Source organism: Podarcis melisellensis (assembly GCF_964234715.1).
Source record: "Podarcis melisellensis genome assembly, chromosome: 13".
NCBI classification, from domain to species: Eukaryota; Metazoa; Chordata; class Lepidosauria; order Squamata; family Lacertidae; genus Podarcis; species Podarcis melisellensis.
In genome coordinates this window covers 1,071,140-1,093,242 of record NC_138545.1, presented here as the reverse complement: position 1 = coordinate 1,093,242, position 22,103 = coordinate 1,071,140, and the positions used below count along the sequence as shown (strand labels likewise).

At 49.4% G+C, this 22,103-nt stretch overlaps 1 protein-coding gene across 1 annotated transcript; it reads left to right on the top strand.

Annotated features, from left to right (window-relative positions):
* Window positions 1-11,898: 11,898 nt before the first annotated feature.
* On the top strand, window positions 11,899-21,540 carry LOC309355810 (2-acylglycerol O-acyltransferase 3-like). Its single transcript, XM_081886984.1, has 7 exons — window positions 11,899-12,020; window positions 14,019-14,126; window positions 15,990-16,060; window positions 16,232-16,436; window positions 17,982-18,153; window positions 20,778-20,980; window positions 21,255-21,540. Exons 1-7 carry the CDS (start codon window positions 11,954-11,956, stop codon window positions 21,407-21,409), a joined length of 981 nt encoding a protein of 326 aa, XP_081743110.1. The 5' UTR covers window positions 11,899-11,953; the 3' UTR covers window positions 21,410-21,540.
* Window positions 21,541-22,103: the final 563 nt, after the last annotated feature.

Sequence of the window (22,103 nt, the reverse complement as noted above, 5' to 3'; positions counted from 1 at the left end):
CTCCCAACCGCCGAGAGCGGATAAAAGTGACGTCCTTCCGCTTCCGGCCGCTTCTTATAGGCCTCCGCTCCGGGCCGTCCCATTGCTGCTGGTGTGTGAGGGGGAGAGAGAGAGAGAGAAGACCAGGCCAGACCGCGCCATTCCTTGATTTCCTCAGGAAACCGTCGTAGCCCCCCAGACAGGCTTCAGAGGCCTGGCATAGATAGCGAAGGCGCACTCGGGTCCCTTGTCGAACAGGAGGACGTGGAATGTACCAACTGTGCTTCTCCCCCCCCTTCCTTCCTCTTGGCGCTGCTGTCATTCAAAGGGTTGTTGGACCCTAGAGCTAGCAGGGCAGAGGAGCGCGGCGAGATGCACGTGGGGATGCTGCGGGTTAGATCCCGCTCCCCCGCTGCACAACACCTGGAAGGGTTAAGGATCACATGTTGTCAGTTAGGCTTTAGGTCTCTGACTTCGCTCCTCTCAGGGCGTGTGGCAAAGGCCTCTGGGCGTGCTGAGAGGGACTCTGCTTTTAAGAACTTTTCAATACATGCGGAGAGCACTTTGCTCAGGACCCTTCTCTTTCCCCAGCGAAATGCAGAGCTTGCCAGCAAAACTCCATAAAGGGAGCCCACTGACTGAATTCCTATATTAGATGCTATAAGGTATGAGTAATTCACAACAGACCACTTCATTTATTAGTGAAATGTTTCTTTTATGTTTAGGAAATACAACCAGACAGCTGTCGCTATTCGATGTATCATTCTTTTTACTGTAGCAGGAACCCCCCCCCCACCCCAATCATTCAGTTTGTACAAACTTCACACACACTCACACTCACACACTACATACGCCACATGTCTGTTATAAATTCATAGAAAATCAACCATACATCGGATTTGCCCTGTTCCATTTTTATTTTACTCCATATGACAGGAACTAACAAAGGGGGGTGGCTTAGTCCTGGTCAGCCATAATCCCTTCACTGTCTCAGCACATACACAGGAGCCCTGCCCATGCCAACCCTGATGATCCCAGACAGAAGACAATCAAGATCACAAAGAACTTGCATATGGGAGTGGATTCAGCATGGACTGAAACAAAGGACAATGATCAGATCTTCCCTCTGGGGGCAGGAAACTGCAAACTCCCCTTTGTCTCCATGGGGGGGGAAGGAGGAACCAGCCAGGTGACAAGACACTCAGGTTACCACCAACTCCTCCCACAACCCCTCCTTTCTGTAATGTATGCATGATGTTTCTGGGGGTGGGCTAGACCTAGAGGAGGGGAATTTCAAAAGTTTTTATAAGACCTTGCACACTATTCTTCTGGGTCTTTCCTCTCTCCTGCAAGTGAGGGGAATACCCTGTTGCAACAGTTCAATAAAGGCCAAGCCTACAGGCTGCTGTTTTGCTCCAAGTTATCCTGGTTGGTGTCTTTGTTTTGTCCAAGGGAGCCCTCGGATTTTTCCTGTAATATTACTAAGGTGCAGGAAGAAAATAGAGAAAGCATGTTGGTGTCAGTGGATGTGAAAAATAAGCCTGTTTGGCTGACTTTGGTTAAACAGAGCACACATACAGGATATTCCCTTTGGGCTTTCCCCATTTCCTTCCTCCTTGCGAGGAATATTTGAGGTCAATTTGAGAGAGTCCAAATGGCTTCAGGATTGCTCTCCTGTACTATTTCAGACACGTAGTTTATATACTGATGTATGTCTTTGCCTGAAATCAGCCCTGAGTGCTCACTGGAAGGACAGATCCTGAAGCTGAGGCTCCAAGACTTTGGCCCCCTCATGAGAAGAGAAGACTCCCTGGAAAAGACCCTGATGTGGGGAAAGATGGATGGCACAAGGAGAAGGGGACGACGGAGGACAAGATGGTGGGACAGTGTTCTCAAAGCTACAAACATAGAATTCCTAGAATCCTAGAGTTGGAAGAGACCACAAGGGCCATCAAGTCCAACCCCCTGCCAAGCAGGAAACCCCATCAGAGCACTCCTGACATATGGTTGTCAAGCCTCTGCTTAAAGACCTCCAAAGAAGGAGACTCCATCACACTCCTTGGCAGCAAATTCCACTGTCAAACAGCTCTTACTGTCAGGAAGTTCTTCCTAATGTTGAGGTGGAATCTTCTTTCTTGTAGTTTGGATCCATTGCTCCGTGTCCGCTTCTCTGGAGCAGCAGAAAACAACCTTTCTCCCTCCTCTATGTGACATCCTTTTATATATTCGAACATGGCTATCATATCACCCCTTCACCTCCTCTTCTCCAGGCTAAACATGCCCAGCTCCCTTAGCCGTTCCTCATAAGGCATCATGAGTCTGACCAAACTGCGGGAGGCAGTGGAAGACAGGAGGGCCTGGTGTGCTCTGGTCCAGGGGGTCACGAAGAGTCGGACACGACTAAATGACTAAACAACAACAACAAGAACCTTAGAATTCTTACAACAATAGCTTCACCTTGAAATCCTAAAAGGGGCAGCCTCTCCTACAACCGCCCCCCCTCCATGGCAGCCATTTTGTGACCGGCACCCATGGCACACCCCCACCCCCCGGGGGACCTGCCTGGACCCCACCTCACCAGCCGGGAGCATATGGGGCAATGGCCCTGAGAGGGGAGGAAGAGACTTGCTAGGATAGACCGGGCCCAACAAAATCAGCTTCCCATGAGGTCAACATTGCAACAGGGAACACTGGCGCCTCATGAATCCTGAGTTATGGGCTGAAGATAACCCCCCGGGCATGGCTAGAAATATAACCCCCATGACCATCTGCTAATCCCATAGCTGCTAGACAGTATCCCATCCCACGCCTAGCGGCCGAAGGGGTCTGGTTCCAGATTCTTCTCTGCTTTCCCCTTCGTTAACAAACAAACACAGTGTACCCCCACTGTCCCAGAAACTGGATAACCCTTTGCTGAATGGTTGGTAATACTTTGTCTCAAGTGATAATTTTGTGTGGGAAGATTACGGCCCTGATCCAACAATGGTTGTTCAGCATACGGAATAAGGTTTCTCCAAATGATTCATTCTCATCTGTTCTTGCTAAAGGCTGTTGCAGCAACAGCACAGCACGGCTTGGATCTAACGCCAATACAGACTGTTTCTCAGTTCATGCAAGTAGTAGGACATCAGTTTTGCATGCTTATCTCTTGGCTGCTATGTCATCATCCTGAACTGCTGGTCATACTGCCTGGGGCTAATTAGGAGCTACAGCCCAACAACATAAACCCAGAAGGCCAAAGTTTACCCTCCCCCTGCTCTAAGCAAGGACCTCAAGAGTAACTTCTTTTTTAAAAAAAGCGTTGTAATCACACCTTCCCAGCCAAGACAACCGTGACTGAGTCCGTAGTAGGAACTCTTTCTGGCTGTAATCTAACTACATTCCTGACGCACTTGGCAAGGGCTTCAGAAGGGGGAGGTGGTGTCTCTGCTCAAGGACATGATGTGTATTGGGTGTGTGGAAAACTGTCTTATAATCTGCCAAAGGGATGGTATTGAGTGTGCTTCCCAGCCTCTTTAATTCCTCCCATGTGGATTTATGAGCCGATTGCCACTGCACCCCGTCGGAGGAGACGCTCGGTTGACCTAGTAGCAGTTGCAGGAGGCAGCTCCCAAAATTGGGGTAAGGATCAATGGCCTCCAGAAAGGATAGTGGCCCATTACGACCCGGCCTCATGGAATCGGGGAGAGAAAATCACAGGGGCAATGGGGCCAATTTATAATCTAAACCGCATAATAAGACTCCAAGCGGTAGTAGAGATTGTCGCCAATGCCACGGCCACAGCCCTCCGGTTAATCGCTACCCAATTAGATGAGACGCACACAGCAGTCCTTCAGCTCCGTTTAGGGCTGGACGTTCTGGCCCGACAGGGCGGGTTTTGTGTTGCGTTAAATGTGACAGGAGGGAGGGGCCTGTTGCTTTAACATCTCTGACCATGGCGAAGCTATTCGAAATTTGGCAGCAGAAATTGAAAAAGTGGCCCATGTCCCTGTCCCTACTTGGAACGGATGGGACATGTCCTGGTGGACTGATTGGCTTCCAAACCTAGAGGACTTTTGATGATGTCACTAGGCCCATTGATAATTTTGCTTCTTTTCTGCACATGTGTACCTTGCTTATTGCAGTGCTTGCAAAATATGATGCATAAAATGGTGTCACGAATGGTTTGGCCCCAGACTATAGCACTAGCCCGAGAATATCAGCCAGTGCCTCCTTGGGACGAGCTGGAAGGCTGTCCAAAATAAAAGAGGAATGAAGGGACAGGATACCCAAATCCTGACTGTGTGGTCACCCCAATTAGTGTGTAGTCACCCCAACTAGGCCTCAAGACTTCCCAAATTCTTTCTTTGGGGATGCAAACCTAAAATGCATTAGCTCTGCTGTATAACACAAAGCATAACACAAAGTAGCTGAAAGGAACAAAGCTTTCTCCTCTTCTCAGGAAAAGATGACCTAGCCGCCAGCAGCGCATCCAGCTGATCAGCCTTCTCGCAACTTTCTTGGCTCGCTGATGGGAGCAATGCACACCCGACCCGTGGGAAAGGCCTCAAAGGCTGCAACCCAATGCAAAAATCCTGAGGATCCATGTGGAACTGTGTTTTGTAACCACGTTTTTGCGCCATTGCGGCCCCACAAAACAGTGGGTGCGTGATTTTTTGGGTGCAGGCTGTAGCCATGGACATGCTATGTGATCTGGTGGTGAATTTGGGGTGACCCAATGCTAAAATCCTGAGGATCCATGGGCTTTTACCTCCCCCCCTCCCAGGCAGCCTCCTTTATATCTAGCCTCCCTTATCTCCCTCCCGATCCCACCGATCAGCGGCTTTGTTTTAACACCCCCTTCCGTCTTTCAAAAAAAGAAGCATGATCTGCTTTATCCCCTGGGCAATTTGGCTCTAGGGACCACGCATTCGCTCCGTAAGATGCACAGACATTTCCCCTTACTTTTTTGGAAGAAAAAAGTGCGTCTTATGGAGCGAAAAATACGGTAAGTGGAATTCAGTCTTCCCCCTCTCCTCCCCCCCCCCTCCTTAAAAACCCTGCTCTTCCTGGCTGGGTCTCTTTCCTCTCTCTCCCCACCCCCAGCCAACCCACCTCCCCATTCCTGGGTTATGGGTTTGAGCCCACGCTGGGCCAAATATTCCTGCATTGCACGGGGGGGGGGGGTTAGACTTGTGACCCTCCCCTTCCAGCTCTGCTATTCTATTATTGTATATATGGGCAACTTAAAAACACTGATAGGATTGCAGAGCTGGAAGGGAACCTGGGGGGTCATCTAGTCCACCCCCCCCACACACAATGCAGGATTCGTCGGAAGAATCGGGAGCCAGGAAGAATCAAATTTCAATAAAGAATGGGGAGAGTTTAAAATGCATTTGGAAAAAAATTATTGTAAACAACAATCCTTCGTAGGTTTGACAGAAAACGTGTAGTAAAAATTCAAATCATGGATTGGAGTAAAGACTTATAATAACTGGAGTCGGGGAGGAGATGCAGGACAAAAATTGTAACCTAAGGATCCACAAAGGGTGGGGGGGAGTCAAAGGAAATATGATGTTTGTATTTTGATTCTTTGTAAAATTGAAAATGAAAAAGAGGAACCTTTGGCCCAGCATGGGCTCGAACCCGCGACCTTGAGATTAAGAGTTTCCTGCCATACCCTCCAAGTGTCCTGATTTTCCAGGGACAGTCCCAGAATTCCGAAGGCCCTCCAGGCTTCTAATGTTTATTTGTGAATTTTAATTGTGGGTGTTCATGTTTTTATTGGATTGTTTTGATTTTTTGATATACATTGGTGCCCTGCAAGACAAATGCCTCGCAAGACGAAAAACTTGCTAGACGAAAGAGTTTTTCGTTTTTTGAGGTGCTTCGCAAGACGAATTTCCCTATGGGCTTGCTTCGCAAGACGAAAACGTCTTGCAAGTTTGTTTCCTTTTTCGTAAAACAGTTAATACCCAGGGTGCATTGCTTGAAGAGGTGCAGTTGCGACTTGACTTCGAGGAGCAACTCATAGCACGCGGTGTGCTAGCCTTTTTTGAGGTTTTTGAAGACTTTGGTGATTTTTGAAGCTTTCCCAAAACTTCTTTTGCAGCCATTTGGTAAGTTAAACTTTTAAAACTTTTTTGGGGGTTTTGGATTTTGGGTTGGGGTGTTTGGAATTCAAGGACTTGGTGTTGGGGAGGGGTTTGCAAGAATCTGGAAGCTTGTGTGGGTTTTTCCTGCAGTTTTATGATTTTCTGTGACCATTGGGCCACTCTGCTGTTGTTTAAAAAAATTCTGGATTTGAATTTCTGTGCGGTGGGTGGCTGGGGGAACAGTTGGGGAGGGGTTTGCAATTTCTGTGTGGTGGGTGGCTGGGGGAACAGTTGAGGTTTTTGAAGACTTTGGTGATTTTTGAAGCTTTTCCAAAACTTATTTTGCAGCCATTTGGTAAGTTAAACTTTTAAAACTTTTTTGGGGGGGTTTGGATTTTGGGTTTGAATTTCTGTGTGGTGGGTGGCTGGGTGCTTTTGAATTTTTTGGATGTGAAGCACTGATTTTTTTGGGGGGGGGTTGCGAAGGTAGGAGCTGTGTTGCCATGGGGCCCAAGAAGACTGCTGCTGCAGAGGCCGGCGAGAGGAAGAAGGAGAAGGTGACGCTGGAAATGAAGAAGGAGATCATCCGGAAGCACGACAGTGGAATGCGTGTGACGGACCTCGCCAGGGAGTACGGGAGGAATCCTTCGACCATCGGGACCATCCTGAAGATGAGGGAGATGATCCTTGCCTCTGATGCAGCCAAGGGAGTCACCAGGATCATGAAGAACCGCCCAGCTGTTCTGTTTTTTTTTTAAAAAATGATATTTATTGGAGTTTCAAGTACTACATAAAAAAGTAAAACAAAAAAGAGAAAGAAAAAAAAGAAAAATTCAACGTTTACAATCCATATTTTCAGTACCTTTTTTCCACAACTTCCCCTCACCTCCCCTTCTTGTATTCCATATCCAAAAGTTTGTTCAGCAAGTTCTTATCCCTAAATTTTAACCTTGATTTATTGTTATGTTAAATTCAATTTATATATCAACTTTTAGCTTATATACATCAATCATTATACTTAAAGACTATTTCTAAGATCGTCCCAGTTTCCCTTCCACGAATTCCCCATTTTACTACTAGTAGCAACCCAAAAAGAAAAAAAAGATAGAAAAAATCAGAGTATTTTTGTACATCCTTTGGATTTCCAAACCCCACCCTCCCTTCCCCGGTTTGAATCCCCAAACCATTGTCCATTAGTCCATCTTTTATCAGCCTGGCAGCCTCATGTCTGAGGCCCTTAAATCTCTTTCAGTCCCTCTCTGCCGGTTTCTTTGAAAGTCCTTTATGTTAAACACCAAATCTCGGAGGGGCACTTTCCCTATAATGTCCATGTTCCTTCCAGCCAGACCTCCATATTTAAAGGTGGAGCTCAAGTCTTGTTTCTCAATCCTTTTAAGTCCAAATAGCCCAAAGGCTCCAACTTCCACCTTGATCAGATTTATAGACCATAGATCTTCAGATCTCCACAAAAGGAGATCTTTCCATTCCTCATTTTCCAGTTCGAACCCAGTTCTTATTATCCAGTTCTTATTTTCATTTATATCCATCTTGACAGGCCTCCGGCTCTCCTTTGCCTTCTACAGCATTGCAGCCCCTCCTTCCTGCTCCTCCTGTTCAACATATATCTCTTTCTCCACTTCTTCAATTTTCTCAAGTTTCTTTTCTTGTTCAGCTGCCTGGGTTTTATATAGATTCCTTTGCTGTTGACTTCACAGTTATGGCACTTGTAGACAAAACAAAACCTTGCTCCTGCGACTCACGCAACTTTCTCACGAGAAAAATAACCTCCTCCAGGTCAGCTAGTATTTTTTTACCTATTTCCATTTTTGTAATGTCCCTGAACCCCCACTAGAGGGATTCCGGTTATTCAGTATTCCTTTCACTTCCAACCCAAAAGCCAAGTTAATTTGTTTCAGTTCTTCTTTATTTTCAGCAATTTGTAACTATATTGTATCTATTGTAACCAGCAGGAACATCAGAAACAAAGTTCTCCACTTTTTCCGACTTTGACAGCTAATTTGACACCTGTCAAAATCTTTTATGTCTCCTCAGCAGGGTCCTCTCGCGGATCACTCCCGGTCCCGGGATGGGTGGCACTTTAATTCAAAAAATTAATTCTCATCCTCCAGCACAATTACTTATACTATCAATCCGTGCAATTAATAACTTTTCTCCAATTAAGAAAAGGTTCTTCTTCGACCTTAGTTGTCAAATCCTTGCTTTAAATTGTATACAATGGGGGGGGAGACGAACTTCCTTTTTGCATCTCCCCCGCTCGTACCAAATCCAAGAAAAATTTTAGTCCAATTTCAAAATTACTCACGGGTTGTTATCTTTAGATTTTAGTCCAAATTTTCAATGGAAGAAGTCAGCGCTCTCAGTCGAATGGCATGCGGCTTCGCTTGGCAGGGGAAGCAGAAGACTCACAGCACCGCGCCGCTCCCCGTCCCCCGCTCCGCAGCCTTTAAAAAGGCTTCTTCGCAGGTCGGGGGCGCAAACGGTGCCCGCCGAGTCACCAGGTCCGCGGGCTTCCGCGCCCGTGGTTTTTGAGGGTCCCCGCGTCGCCGGCGCGGCAGGACCCAAAACCTGTCTAGCAGATTCCCTCCGGAGCTCGGAGGGAATCCGCCATTCAGCTATGGCGCCAACCCGGAAGTTCCTCCAAGCTGTTCTGGAGGAGGTCGAGAAGTTGCTGCTCATCTGGTTAGAAGAGAAGAAGCGTGCAGGGGACACAGTGACTGAGGCTGTCATTTGTGAGAAGGCCAAGGCCTTGCATGCAGACCTCGTCCGGGAACAGCCAGGAACCTCAGGCGAGCCAGAAGTCTTCAAGGCAAGCAGAGGTTGGTTTGACCGGCTCAAGACAAGATCCGGAATCCACAGCGTGGTCAGGCATGGAGAGGCTGCCAGTTCTGATGTTCCTGCGGCTGAAGACTTTGCAGCCGAGTTCATGGAGGTTGTGAAGACGGATGGCTACGTTCCACAGCAGGTCTTCAACTGCGACGAGACCGGGCTGTTTTGGAAGAGGATGCCCAAAAGGACTTTCATCACACAGGAGGAGGCCAAGTTGCCTGGCCACAAGCCCATGAAGGACCGTCTGACCCTTCTCTTCTGTGCCAACGCAAGCGGCGACCTGAAGATCAAGCCCCTGCTGGTGTACCACTCGGAGAACCCACGGGCCTTCAAGAAACACAAGGTCGACAAGGAGCAGCTGAGTGTCATGTGGCGATCCAACAGTAAGGCTTGGGTCACACGTGTGCTTTTTGTGGACTGGGTCAATCTTGCTTTTGGCCCTGCTGTCAAACAGTACCTGCTGGACAACGACCTGCCGCTGAAGGCTTTGCTTCTGATGGACAATGCTCTTGCTCATCCTAAAGGCCTTGAGTTGGACTTGTTGGAGGAGTTCAGCTTCATCAGTATCATGTTCCTGCTGCCTAACACCACACCACTGCTCCAGCCGATGAATCAGCAGGTCATCGCCAATTTAAAAAAAAAAACTCTACACCAAGGAGCTTTTCAGGCGATGCTTCGAGGTGACTGATTGTACCACCATCACCCTGCAGGAATTCTGGAAGGACCACTTCGACATCGTCACCTGCTTGAAGATGATCACCACAGCCTGGAACGGGATCAGCCAGAGAAATTTGAATTGCGCTTGGCGCAGCCTGTGGCCGGACTGTGTGGCACCAAGTGACTCTGATGCACCAGAGTCAACAGTGGTGCAGGACATTGTTGCCTTGTGGAGGACCATGGGACCGGAGGTCACAGAGGAGGACGTCAGCAAGCTGGTGGAGGAGCACGACCACGAGCTGACCACCCAGGAGCTGGTCGAACTGCAGGCAGAGGCTGCACAGGAGCAGGCCTCGCTGGAAGAGGAGGAAGCAACTGAGGAACGGCTATCCTCCAAAGAACTGAGGGACATTTGCATGAAGTGGAAGGATGTGCAGGCTTTTGCACAGCGGCACCACCCTGACAAGGACCTGACACGTGACCTTGCGAACACTTTTGATACGAGGGTCATGTCGCCTTTCAGGGAGGTGCTGAAAAGGCGGATGAAGCAGCAGATCATGGACAGGTTCTTCAGCAAGAAGCAAAGAGTGGAAGAGGAACCTTCTTCGAGTTGTCCCCCAGAGTCTTAGAAAATGTACTGTACACTTTGTTGATTTTTAAATGTTTTTCTGTCATGTTTAGAAACTTAATTTATTGTTCCTTCAATTTTTGAAAGGCTCTTTACAGTATGTGTGACTTTAAAGAGCACTTAATAAACTCTTGTACCAAATTTGGCTTTGTTTGGACTTTTTTTGACCATAGGAACGCATTAATTGATTTTCAATGCATTCCTATGGGATTTCGTGCTTCGCAAGACGAAAAATTCGCTAGACGAAAAAACTCGCAGAACAAATTAATTTTGTCTTGCGAGGCACCACTGTATATTTTTGTAAACCAGTGTTTTACCTTCCTAATGTGCCATTAGATTATAAACTACGTCTTATACAACGAAAAATAATATTGGGCTCCGATACATCAGTATAGAAAGGGATGATCTACAAGGACGTGTTGCTGGAGGTGCCAAAACGAGAATACGCCTCTTTGAAGCGTCTCCTTATGCAATGTCTGATGCTTACAGATTTCTGGAGGAAAGTATTGGGATATATAAATGCTAATTTGTAGAGAGGCTGCCGTGCCCTGAGGCAGGAAGCAATGTCCTTGCCAAGAAAGGTTTGCATAATTTCTACCTTTGCTCCTCCAGGGTCAGGTCAGCTTGGACCTCACTGCCCTGCCTGGCAGGAGACGGAGGAGGAGGAGGAGGGGGCAACCTTTGAACACCCCCACCCACTTCAGAAACCCTGGTGACTCCTCACCCTGTCTTTCTTCCAGGGGCACCTAAAGGCCATCAGGAGGAGCTGCGCTTGGTCCCTTTGAAAGGGAGGCAGCTGCGGATCCTCAGAGCACTCTTCACCTGCTCAGAGGCACTCTTTCTTCCCTAGAGCTACAGTGCCACCAAAGCTGCGATTCCTGCCTTGCAAGGGGTTGGGCTGGATGACCCCTGAGGGTCCCTTCCAACTATACCGTTTTATGGTTCCACCATAAGTCCCACTGATTTTGAAATGCATCTGTTCTTTTGAAAATGGCTCTTCCCTGCTTTTTATTGCATTTTATGCTGCTCTGAGCCCAGCTTTGGCCGGGGAGGGTGGGAAATAATTAAAATTTGATGATGATGATGATGATCTCCTAAAGTGCAGCTTCCTCCGTGGTTTGGAGAAGGGAGGCAGGCAGATGGGGCATGGATCCTGGCAACCCAACCTTTGTCTTGTGGGCCAAGAGGACGGGGCGGCCCTGGGATGAGGGCCAAGGGGAGGGAGCCGAGGGCCAGCAAGGCAGGTGCCAGGCAGGGCTGGGAGTCAAAAGAAACGGATCTGAAGGTCCTCTGGGCACGCCCAGTTTGGGAGCCACTGGGCTTGACCTTTTTAAGGTCAGGAATGAAATGACACACCTTGTCTCCTTTCGGAGGAGGAGAGCTCAGCCAGGTCCCCTTTGCCTCACCTGGGTGACAGGAGCATCCTTATTGCCAACTCACCTGGGGACCAAAGTGCAGGTGGCAGAGAGACAGACGGGTGCATTGCAGCCGCGGGCAAGACAACATCTTCTCCTGGACAAGTGAGCCTCTTTCCTCCTCCTCCTCCTCCTGCCCCACATGCTGCCCCCTTCCTAAGGGCACGGCTGAAGGGGAGCAGCTGGGCTTTGGGATGCAGGTCAGAGGCCACCTGTGCTGAACACACCTGCGTCTTCACGCTCTCCCTTCTGCCAAGGCAGGGGCCCCTCCTGGCTGGAGTCCTGCTGCACATCCCCCCACCCCCCTGTGGACCCCCCCCCCCGGATCTCTTCCTGCGACCCAGGGTCAGAAGATGGCTCTGCAGAAGCACCTGGAGGCTCTTAGCGTCTTCCAGTGGGTCCTCACCTTCCTCTTCTTTGGTAAGTTGGGATCTGGGTGGGTGGGAGGGAGGGGCAGGGGGTGCTCAGGGAAGAGGGGCAGCTTGGCCTCCCCCTCTTCCTGGGGCCATGGGCCTTGGGAGGTCCTCTGGCAGGCCAGGCCCCTGTAATAAAAGGAAATCTGCCCTTATTCCCTTATGGGGGACACAAGAGCCCTTAGAGAGTCCTTTGCAGGTTCTCCATCAGTCGGAGGAAAGAACAGAGGCCAAGCAGAGAATATTGAGAAGGAAAGCAGCTAGTCTGATCTATATTGAACTGTTGCAACAGGGTGCTCCCCTCTCATGCAGGAAAGGAGGAGGACCCCGAACCAAGGTGTGCCCACCTTTATATAGACATTTTTAATTGGCCGCCCTGGAGTCCAAGACCACCCCCAGATACATCATGCCTACATCGCAGAAAGGGCGGTCTACAGCAGAAATCTGAGTGCCTTGTTTACCTCCTGTCTGGCAGGTCACCTGTTAGCGCTCACTTACCGTATTTTTCGCACCATAGGACGCACCGGACAATAGGACGCACCTTGTTTTAGAGGGGGGAGAACAAGGGAAAAAAATTCTTCCGCTCTCTGACCAGTGCCCCTTCAGCAAAGCGGCAGGAAGCGCTGCGCAGAGAGTGGGAGAATTTTCCCCCTCTTGTTTTCCCGCTCTAAAACAAGTTGCCATTTAAGGTGCGTTCAGGTGGCTACCTTGGAAGCCTGGAGAGCTAGAGGGGTCAGTGCGCACCGACCCCTCTCGCTCTCCTGGCTTCAGGTTCCTTTCGACCTGCTCTTTGGGGCTGGCGGGGGGAAGCCCACCACCAGCCCCAAAGAGCAGGTCTGGGAGCAGCGGAAAGGCGCAGCTGAGAGGCTGCTGCCATAGTCACGCGTCACTTCTCCAGCTGGGAGAGGGTCGCGGGGCTATGGCTTCTTTATCCCCGTCCGCGCTCTCCCGGCTGGAGAGGTGACGCACGGCTATTGAGGCTCCTGCCATAGCCGCGCGTCACCTCTCCAGCCGGGAGAGGGTCGCGGGGGGCTGCTTTAGCTCTGCGCGGCTATGGAGGCTCCTGCCATAGCCGCGCGTCACCTCTCCAGCCGGGAGAGGGTCGCGGGGGGCTGCTTTAGCTCCGCGCGAGCTCTCCCGGCTGGAGAGGTGACGCGCGGTTATGGAGGCACCTGCCTGAGCCGCGCGTCACCTCTCCAACCGGGAGAGGGTCGCGGGGCTATGGTGTCTTCGCTCCATAGGACGCACACACATTTCCCCTTCATTTTTGAAGGGGAAAAAGTGCGTCCTATAGAGCGAAAAATACGGTAGTTCCTGAGCCAGCTCACAGGCTCACCCTATTCACACACAGACATACCCTTAAGACAGGATTTGTGAAGGAAAAGACAATGGGGAGGCTTTTCCATTTTCCTTCGACCTTGCAGAGAAATTGTTTGGTCAGTTTGGGGGTCAAAATGGTTTCCGGGCTGTTTTCATGTGCTGCTTCAGACATGTGGTTTATATATCTATGTACGTGTTTGCTTGGTACATTTATGAACATGTATTATATATATAAGACCTTTTTTTTTTATTTCACCCCCCTCCCCTAAAAGCCAAACCCCCTACTTTTTTCCAAAGCAGATTTGGGCCAGGTGAGTCTGGACTAGGGAGTCAGCACCACAGGGGGTTAGGCTAGATGAGCCTGGGGTGCCCCTTCCAACCTAAAATGTTCTTCTGGGTTTAGGGGGGCTTCAGATCACATCCTCGGGGGTCTCGTGAAATTGGGGTTGTGGTCCCAGGCAGGGCCTCTGAATCTCAGTGAGGGGGGAGTGCTGCTCTTGCGCTCAGAGTTGGGCGATATATCGATATATCATCCAAAACTGATTTGAAGTCCACATTGTGATATTAGTTTTTTAAAAAAATAAATTTATTTATTTGGTTTTTAAATCAGAATTTGGCAATCACATATCCAGCATACAACATAAAAACAAGATTCCACAGAATCTCCTTCCCTCCTCCCCCCTAGGTGCCTTCTTCTCCGTTCTCCTGGTCTACCTGCTCTTCACCTCCTTCTGGCCTATCAGCGTCTTGTATTTCGCCTGGTGGATCTACGACTGGGATACGCCACAGAGAGGTGAGTTCGATTCTCCCCAACCAGGGCCGGATTGGGGTTTGATGAGGCCCTAAGCTACTGAAGGTGATGGGGCCCTTTATATGTCCAGCTCTCCTTTGTCCACAACAAATTGTTGCTGTTTTTTGTGTTGAATATATGCTATATGGTAATTGATGGACCTCATAAGTATCTCAAGCCATGCAACCAGTCCATGCAGATCGTAAGGTAAAGGTCAAGGGACCCCTGACCATTAGGTCCAGTCGTGGCTGACTCTGGGGTTGTGGTGCTCATCTCACTTTATTGGCCAAGGGACCCAGTGTATAGCATGACTAAGCCGCTTCTGGCGAACCAGAGCAGCGCACGGAAGCGCCGTTTACCTTCCCACTGGAGCGGTACCTATTTATCTACTTGCACTTTGAGGTGCTTTCGAACTGCTAGGTTGGCAGGAGCAGAGACCGAGCAACGGGAGCTCACCCCGTCGCGGGGATTCAAACCACCGACCTTCTGATCGGCAAGTCCTAGGCTCTGTGGTTTAACCCACAGCGCCACCCGCGTCCCAGATGCTGATCGTAGGTACCCTATATATAGAAATGAACAAATAAAAATACCCAATAAAAGACACAATGGCAGAAGCATTTTCTCTTTCTCTCTTGTGGAATGTAAAACACAGGAGCAGTCAATTACAACATTCCTAGAGTGTACATGTTTAGGCATGGGGAGGGATGTTTGTCCAGCCAGCAGGTAAACTTCCTGGGATGTACTTCCTCCGCATGTGACCAGAGGTGGGTGTGGCCTCACCTGTGCAGGTAATGATAAAAGCACAGGGCAGACCAGCCATCTCTCTCTTGCCCCTCTTGCTTCTCTTCCATCGCTCTTGTAACATCTGCTAAAGATGCCCTCTTGGTTCCCAGCCAAGAGAGGAGAAAGGGACTATCTTCTTATAAGATAGATTCTAAATGTATATTATTTTATTAAGCCTGTCTGCCTTCTGGATGTGATTGTGAACAGAATGTGAGTAAACTCTTTTTATACTTTTATGAAAGACTGTGTCGTGTCTTGTATTTTAAGAGGGAACAAAGGGGAAATTACCAGAGTAATTGCTATAGAGGTTCTAGCGAACCTGAGCACATGTTACCGTTGCGAACTTAAAAAGGGAATGTTTTACTCTGCTGATATTTTTGGAACTTGTTAGCACAAGTTGGATAAGGATATAATTAGTCAATGTATCCTCTCCTGCACCCCTGAACATTCCCACATCTCTCTCTGTGTATATGGAGGACAGAAAAATCAGCTGCATTTATTTATGTATAATTATTAAATGTTACTATAAAAAACACACACGGAATCCTGTAATTGACACGAATCAAAAGAACCCTCCCCAAAATATAAGATAGAATCAGAGTTGGAAGGGACCCCAAGGATCATCTCGCTCCTCATTATTGATTGATTATAATTTTATTTATACCCTGCCCATCTGGCTGGGCTGCCCCGGCCACTCTGGGCGGCTTCCAACACACACACACAATAATAATAAAACATCAAGTATTAACAGTAACAATCAGATCCTATATAAACAGTCACAATAATGTTAAAATAATTTATACCAAGTAAAGCAATATGCACTAATCCATTAGAATCGAATAATAAACACTAAAATTTATTACTTTAATAATAAATTTATTAAAATTTATTTATTTAAAATTATTACCAGCAAGTAATAATTAAATAAATTAATTTAAAGCAAAGGTCGGGTGGTCACCTGCCAGGGATTCCTCAGCTGTGATTCCTGCATTGCAGGGGGTTGGGCTGGATGACCCCTGGGGGTCCCCTTCCAACCCCACAGTTCTCTGACTCCGTCCCCTGCCTGAACCCTTGTCTTCGCAGGTGGGCGCCGCTGTGACTGGATGAGGCGCTGGAGAGTCTGGGAGCTCCACCGGGATTATTTCCCCATCAAGGTATGAGGAGGGGGCTGGCAGGGTCTCTGGAACCCCCGGAGACCAGATCACGGAGAAGGAGGAGGTGGTGGCCATCAAAGGCTGCTGGCCATGGAATCTGCGCACTGCCTCTGAATGTGACATTCGGGTGGGGGTCCAAATGCCAAAGGCCTCGCCCCTCTTGCCTTGCAGCTGGTGAAGACAGCCGAGCTGCCCCCGACGCGGAACTACGTCCTGGGCTCCCACCCCCACGGGATCATCTGCGCGGGGGCCTTTTCCGTCTTCTGTACTGAGGCCACGGGATTTTCCCGCACCTTCCCTGGCCTCCGCCCAAGCCTGGCCCTCCTTGCACGGCAGTTCCGCATACCCGTCTACCGGGAGTACATGATGAGCTCAGGTGAGGCCAACAGAGAGAGGAATGGTTGGGGGGGTGGAGAAGTGGGGTGGCCCCTCACCTAAGGACCATCTTCAAGAATCCTGCCTGGCCAATCCAATGGAGGAACCACCCCACTCTCAGGAATGCCCTCCCAGCGCCCCTGGGAATAGAATTCCTCAGCAAGAATGCCTGTTTTTCCTGCCATTCTTTGCTCCTGTGCAAAAGAAAAGGGGCATTTGTTTGTGCAAATGATGATGATGATGATAATTATTATTATTTATACCCCGCCCATCTGGCTGAGTTTTCCCAGCCACTCTGGGTGGCTTCCAACAGAAAATTAAAAACATGATAAAACACCAAACATTAAAAACTTCCCTAAACCTTCAGATGTCTCCTAAAAGTCAGATACCGTAGATTCTGGCATATAAGACGACTTTTTAACACTGGCTTTGCTGGGCGGCTTCCTCCTGGTGTGGAGTGGAGCCCACCGCCCACTGTTGCTGCCCAGCAAAGTTGCCGCGTATAAGACTGGCCATATTAAGTCAACCCCCCAAATTGGCAGCTGCCCAGTCGCCTAATACGCCGTAATCTACGCTAATTGTTTTTCTCTTTGACATCTGATGGGAGGTCGTTCCACAGGGCAGGCACTACTACTGAGAAGGCCCTATGCCCTGTAGCTTCACTTCTCGTAGGGAGGGAACCGCCAGAAGGCCCTTGGCTCTGGACCTCAGTATCCAGGCTGAACGATGGGGGTGGAGACGCTCCTTCAGGTCTACTGGGCATTTGAGGCCATTTAGGGCTTTCAAGGTCAGCACCAACACTTTGAATTGTGCTCAGAAAAATACTGGGAGCCAATGTAGGTCTTTCAGGACCAGTTTTATGTGGTCTCCCAGTCACCAGTCTGGCTGCCGCATTCTGCATTAGTTGTAGTTTCCAGGTCACTTTCAAAGGTAGCCCCACATAGAGCACATTGCAGTAGTCCTGGTGGGAGATAACCAAAGCATGCACCACTCTGGCCAGACAGTCCATTAGTTGTAGTTTCCAGGTTACCTTCAAAGGTAGCCCCACGTAGAGCGCATTGCAGTAGTCCAAGCGGGAGACAACCAGAGCATGCACCACTCTGGCAAGACAGTCCAGGGGCAGGGAGGGTCTCAGCCGGTGTACCACATGGAGCTGGTAGAAAGCCGCCCTGGACACAGAACTGACCTGCGCCTCCAGGGACAGCTGTGAGTCCAAAATGACTCCCAGGCTGCGCACCTGGTCCTTTGGGGCACAGTTGTCCCATTCAGGACCAGGGAGTCCCCCACACCTGCCCGTCCCCTTTCCCCCCCAAAGCAATACTTCTGTCTTGTCAGGATTCAACCTCAATGTTAGCCACCGTCTCTCCTCCAACCACTTCCAGACACGCTGATCCTTTGCCAGTGACCCTTTTGCCCTTGAATAGACTCGCAGAATTTCAGAGTTGGAGGAGAATCGCGAGGGTCCTCTAGTCCAACCCTCTGCAAAGCAGGGAACCCCTGGAGATGTTTCACACCCACAAGCACCTTTGCTTTCTCCCACTTCCAGGGATGGTCCCAGTCAACAAAAGTTCCCTGGACTTCCTCCTAAGTGGCCCCCCCGGGCACGCGGTGGCCATCGTGGTGGGGGGCGCGTCCGAGATGCTGGACACCGCCCCCGGAGAGCATCGTGTCTGCCTTCAAGGGAGGAAGGGCTTCGTGCGCCTAGCGCTGCAACACGGGTAGGGGCACCGAGGGGGAAAGGGGGTGTCCGGGGGGGGCGTGTTGGGTGTAGGTCAGCAATGTATTGGGCCTAGTGAGCGTGGCAGTGCTTCCTGGTGGATTTTGCCCCAATGAAGCAATTGCGAGTACAGAAGGTCCCTGCCCTTCCTTGCTGTATAATTTCTCATTACATTTTTCATAATTTTCACAGTAACCTTTATAACAAATAATTCTACTGTTCCATAAGTTGGCTTCCCACCTACACAGTGTTTTTACTCTGATCTCTTAATTTTGCTGTGAGCTTTGCTATTTCTGCTTAGTCCACGTCTTTCAAAAGTCACTCCTCCTTCGCTGGGACCTTCGCTTTTTCCCAATTAAGTTTTCTCTTAATGTATAACAGGCCATGAATTCCATATGCTAAGGTCCCTGACTTCCCACAGCCTAGCCTACCTTGCAAGGTTCTTGGTTGGATTAAGTGCTCTCCCTGACCTGACATTCCTTCTGTGAGTTATGAGCCATAACCTGTTCTGCTGGATGTCTGTTTCGACTGTGAACAGCTGAGTGCTTTGGCATCCAGCACTCTTCTGATGTGCCACTCTGCTCCTCCCGGCTTCAGCAGACTATAACAGATAGTGTTTGTGTAGGAAACAGTTGTAGGAATGATTCAGAGTGAAATTTGCCATTTCCCAAGCTTCTGCCCAGAAGCGGTGTGGTAAGCCTGAGTCAAAAAGCATCGCTTCCACCGCTTCCTGGAGCGTTCTGTTCCGCCTTTCTGCCACCCCATTTTCCTGTGGTGAGTGCAGAACCGTCAAACTGTGACGTATCCTTTTCTGGCGAAAATAATTTTGCAACGCAGACCCAGGGAACTCCCCACCGTGGTCTGGAAACCCTCAGTGAGAATTGGAGTTGCACTGCAGTGACCCACTCCCTCAGCATGGTGGCAGCTTCACCCTTGTCCTTCAGAGGTATCACCCAGCTGTTTCTGGAGTAATCATCTGTCAAGGTTAAAACATATTTAGCGCCGCCCAGACTTGGCAACGAGCATAGGGCCACAAATATCTACATGAACCAACTCAAAAGGTTTCTTGGTTACCCTGTCAGACCTAGGATAACTGCACGTTTTTACCTTTGCCTTCTTGCATGCTCTGCAATCCAGGAATTTAGCACATGACTTCGTTTTGCATCCCTCAGTGCACCCTGGTATTTTTCTCACATATCCCCAATTGCAGGGGGACATCCTCCTGTGCCACAAATGATGACACATATAGTGAGTGGGAACATTCGCACACTGTGCCTTTGCTGACCCAGTGTTACCCCTACCTGCTTGAGACGTTTCCAGAACAAATAGCCTGTTCTGACATTCAACACTGACCAACTGGTTCCCACCCCTGGAACTAGAGCATACATTATTCTCAAAGCAAACCTTAAACCCATCTCTAACTAGAGAAGACACAGATCATAGACAGCATTTCATCCCTAGGACCACAAATGCTTCCAGTTCAGCCTGCAAAAAAGGAACAAAAACAGAGCCAACAGTTGTCAGCTGTCTCTTGGAACCATTGGCAAGAGTGACTGTTTTTCCTTTGGAAACAGCTCTGCAGTTCCGCATTTGGCCACCAGATGGCAGCAGATGATGACTGGCTCCGCTGTCGATCACCCAGCGCTGTACATTGCTCTGGTCGCTGTCCTTCACTGTTGCCATGGAAACCGCCAAATTATGTGACGTTGCGTCTCTGTCAGTTCCCCCGGGACCTTTCCTTGCGTTCCCACCCAGGCCGTTCCCCTAATCTGGTTGCCCAGGGCAATGGCCTTGGAGGCATTCTGTGCAGCTTCCTTGGGACTGTTTACGCAGGTGGGTTTCTGAGCCACAACGATAACGTCTCGTAGCAAAAGCCTTCACGGTGTCCTCTTTCACTGCCCCCCCCACTCTTGCAAGCAGGACTGCCTGGGCCAGCGTGCCCCCCCCCCGCCGATGTTCCTCCTCATCGCATAGGCGACCCGAGACAAACTGCAATGTTAGGTTGGCAGGGGGCATGGCTTCTAGATTTAGGCACAAATTGTCATAACTCTTGTCTAGTGAGCTCAGAAGAATGTAAACTTTCAAATCTTCTGGAAAATTCACGTTTAACTGTTTCAGTCGGTTAAACACAGCCACCAATTTAGTCACATGTTCTCTGATGCTGTCTCCCGGACGTAGCCTCAGCTCAAACAAACTTCTGGCGACATTGATTTTGGCTCCTGCTGTGGTTCTGTGATGGACCCTCTCAAGAGCCTGTCAAATCGCCTGGGCGGCTGCCTCTTCCGATGCTCTTCCGTTGCTCTGCTCCTACTGGCTTCAGCAGAGTATCACAGATAGCGTGTGTGAGTGTAGAAATCTGAGGCATGCGGAGAAACCCTTGTACGCAGCTCCTTCTAATCTAAGAAGCGAATTATTGTACAGCAGCAAAATAAATCAACGACCCGGGAAAGCACGGTGACATGCTGTCTCTCCCTCTCTCAAAACAGAAAGTAAATCAGATCACATAACAAAGCGTAAAACCCCGTATTTGAACACCCCCCTAGTGATAGGACTTAACTTCCCACGCTATTAACCCTATAAGCTCTGGGTCTCCTCACACCTTCTTCCTTCTCTTCCTCCTTGCAGGGCTGACCTGGTGCCCGTTTACACCTTTGGGGAGAATGACATTTACCGACAGATCCGCTTCCCCGAGGGCAGCTTCGCTCGCCGCTTCCAGCTCGGTTTCAAGCAGCTGACCCGCTTGGCCCCTTGCCTCTTCAGCGGGAGGGGCCTCTTCTCCAGTCACTCTTGGGGGCTCCTGCCCATGGCTGCCCCCCTCACGGTGGTGGGTAAGTACTCAGCAGGGAGCGGAGATTGCACACACACACACACACACACACACACACACTTCCTTCTCCTCATCCTTGGAGGTTTCTAAGCAAAGGTTGGTTGGCCACTAATCACAAATTCCTGCATTGGAGGGTTGGACTGGATGACCCTTGGGGTCCCCTCCATTCCTGCACTTAAGCCACCCCTGAAACGCAAGGCCAGGGTGCAAAGCTGCTGGGGGGAGGGGCAGAGCAGCCCCCCCCCAAATGTTCATGCTTCTTCTCCCTCTTGTAGTGGGGAAGCCTATCCCGGTCCCGCTCCGCCCGCACCCCACTGAGGATGAGGTGAACAGCTTCCACGCTCTCTACGTCAAGGCCCTGAAGGAGCTCTTTGACGCCCATAAAGAATCCTGCGGCCTCCCGGCCTCCCAGCAGCTCCTCATCACCTAGAGGGACCCAGACTTGACCAAAGCAGCATCAGGGGACACAAGGTTGTGGTTGGGGGGAGACACGCAGGAGTCTTTGTTCCCCCCATCCCTGTCTGTACACACCATTCCCAATAATCAATCAATCAATCAATCAATCAATCAATCTACTTAACTGGCATGCAGAGAGTCCACAAAAGTATATAAGTCAAGGCATAAAACTGGAGTCTGCACAATTGGAAATTGCAGAGTATGGAGAAAATGAGAGATAAAGTGCGAGATTGGCTACATTACGCTCAGATTAAGGAAGTTTTTAAACTTGACAAAAAGTTAGGGTTCCAGGTGGAGAAATCAAAGTTGGAAACGGAATTGTTAGAGCCTAAGACTAAGGTACTTTCAAGAATGTACAACTTGCTGTTAAAATGGAACACACAAGATGAAACGGTAAAATCGGCCATGATAAAGTGGGCACAAGACATTGGGCACAATATTATGTTTGAGGACTGGGAAAGGTTGTGGACTACTGGTTTGAATTTCACTGCATGTAATGCTTTGAAAGAAAATGTAATGAAAATGATATATAGATGGTACATGACCCCAGTCAAACTTGCAAAAATATACCACTTGTCTGATAATAAGTGTTGGAAATGTAAAGAGAGTGAAGGAACATTCTTTCACCTCTGGTGGACCTGCCCTAAAGTGAAGGCTTTCTGGGAAAT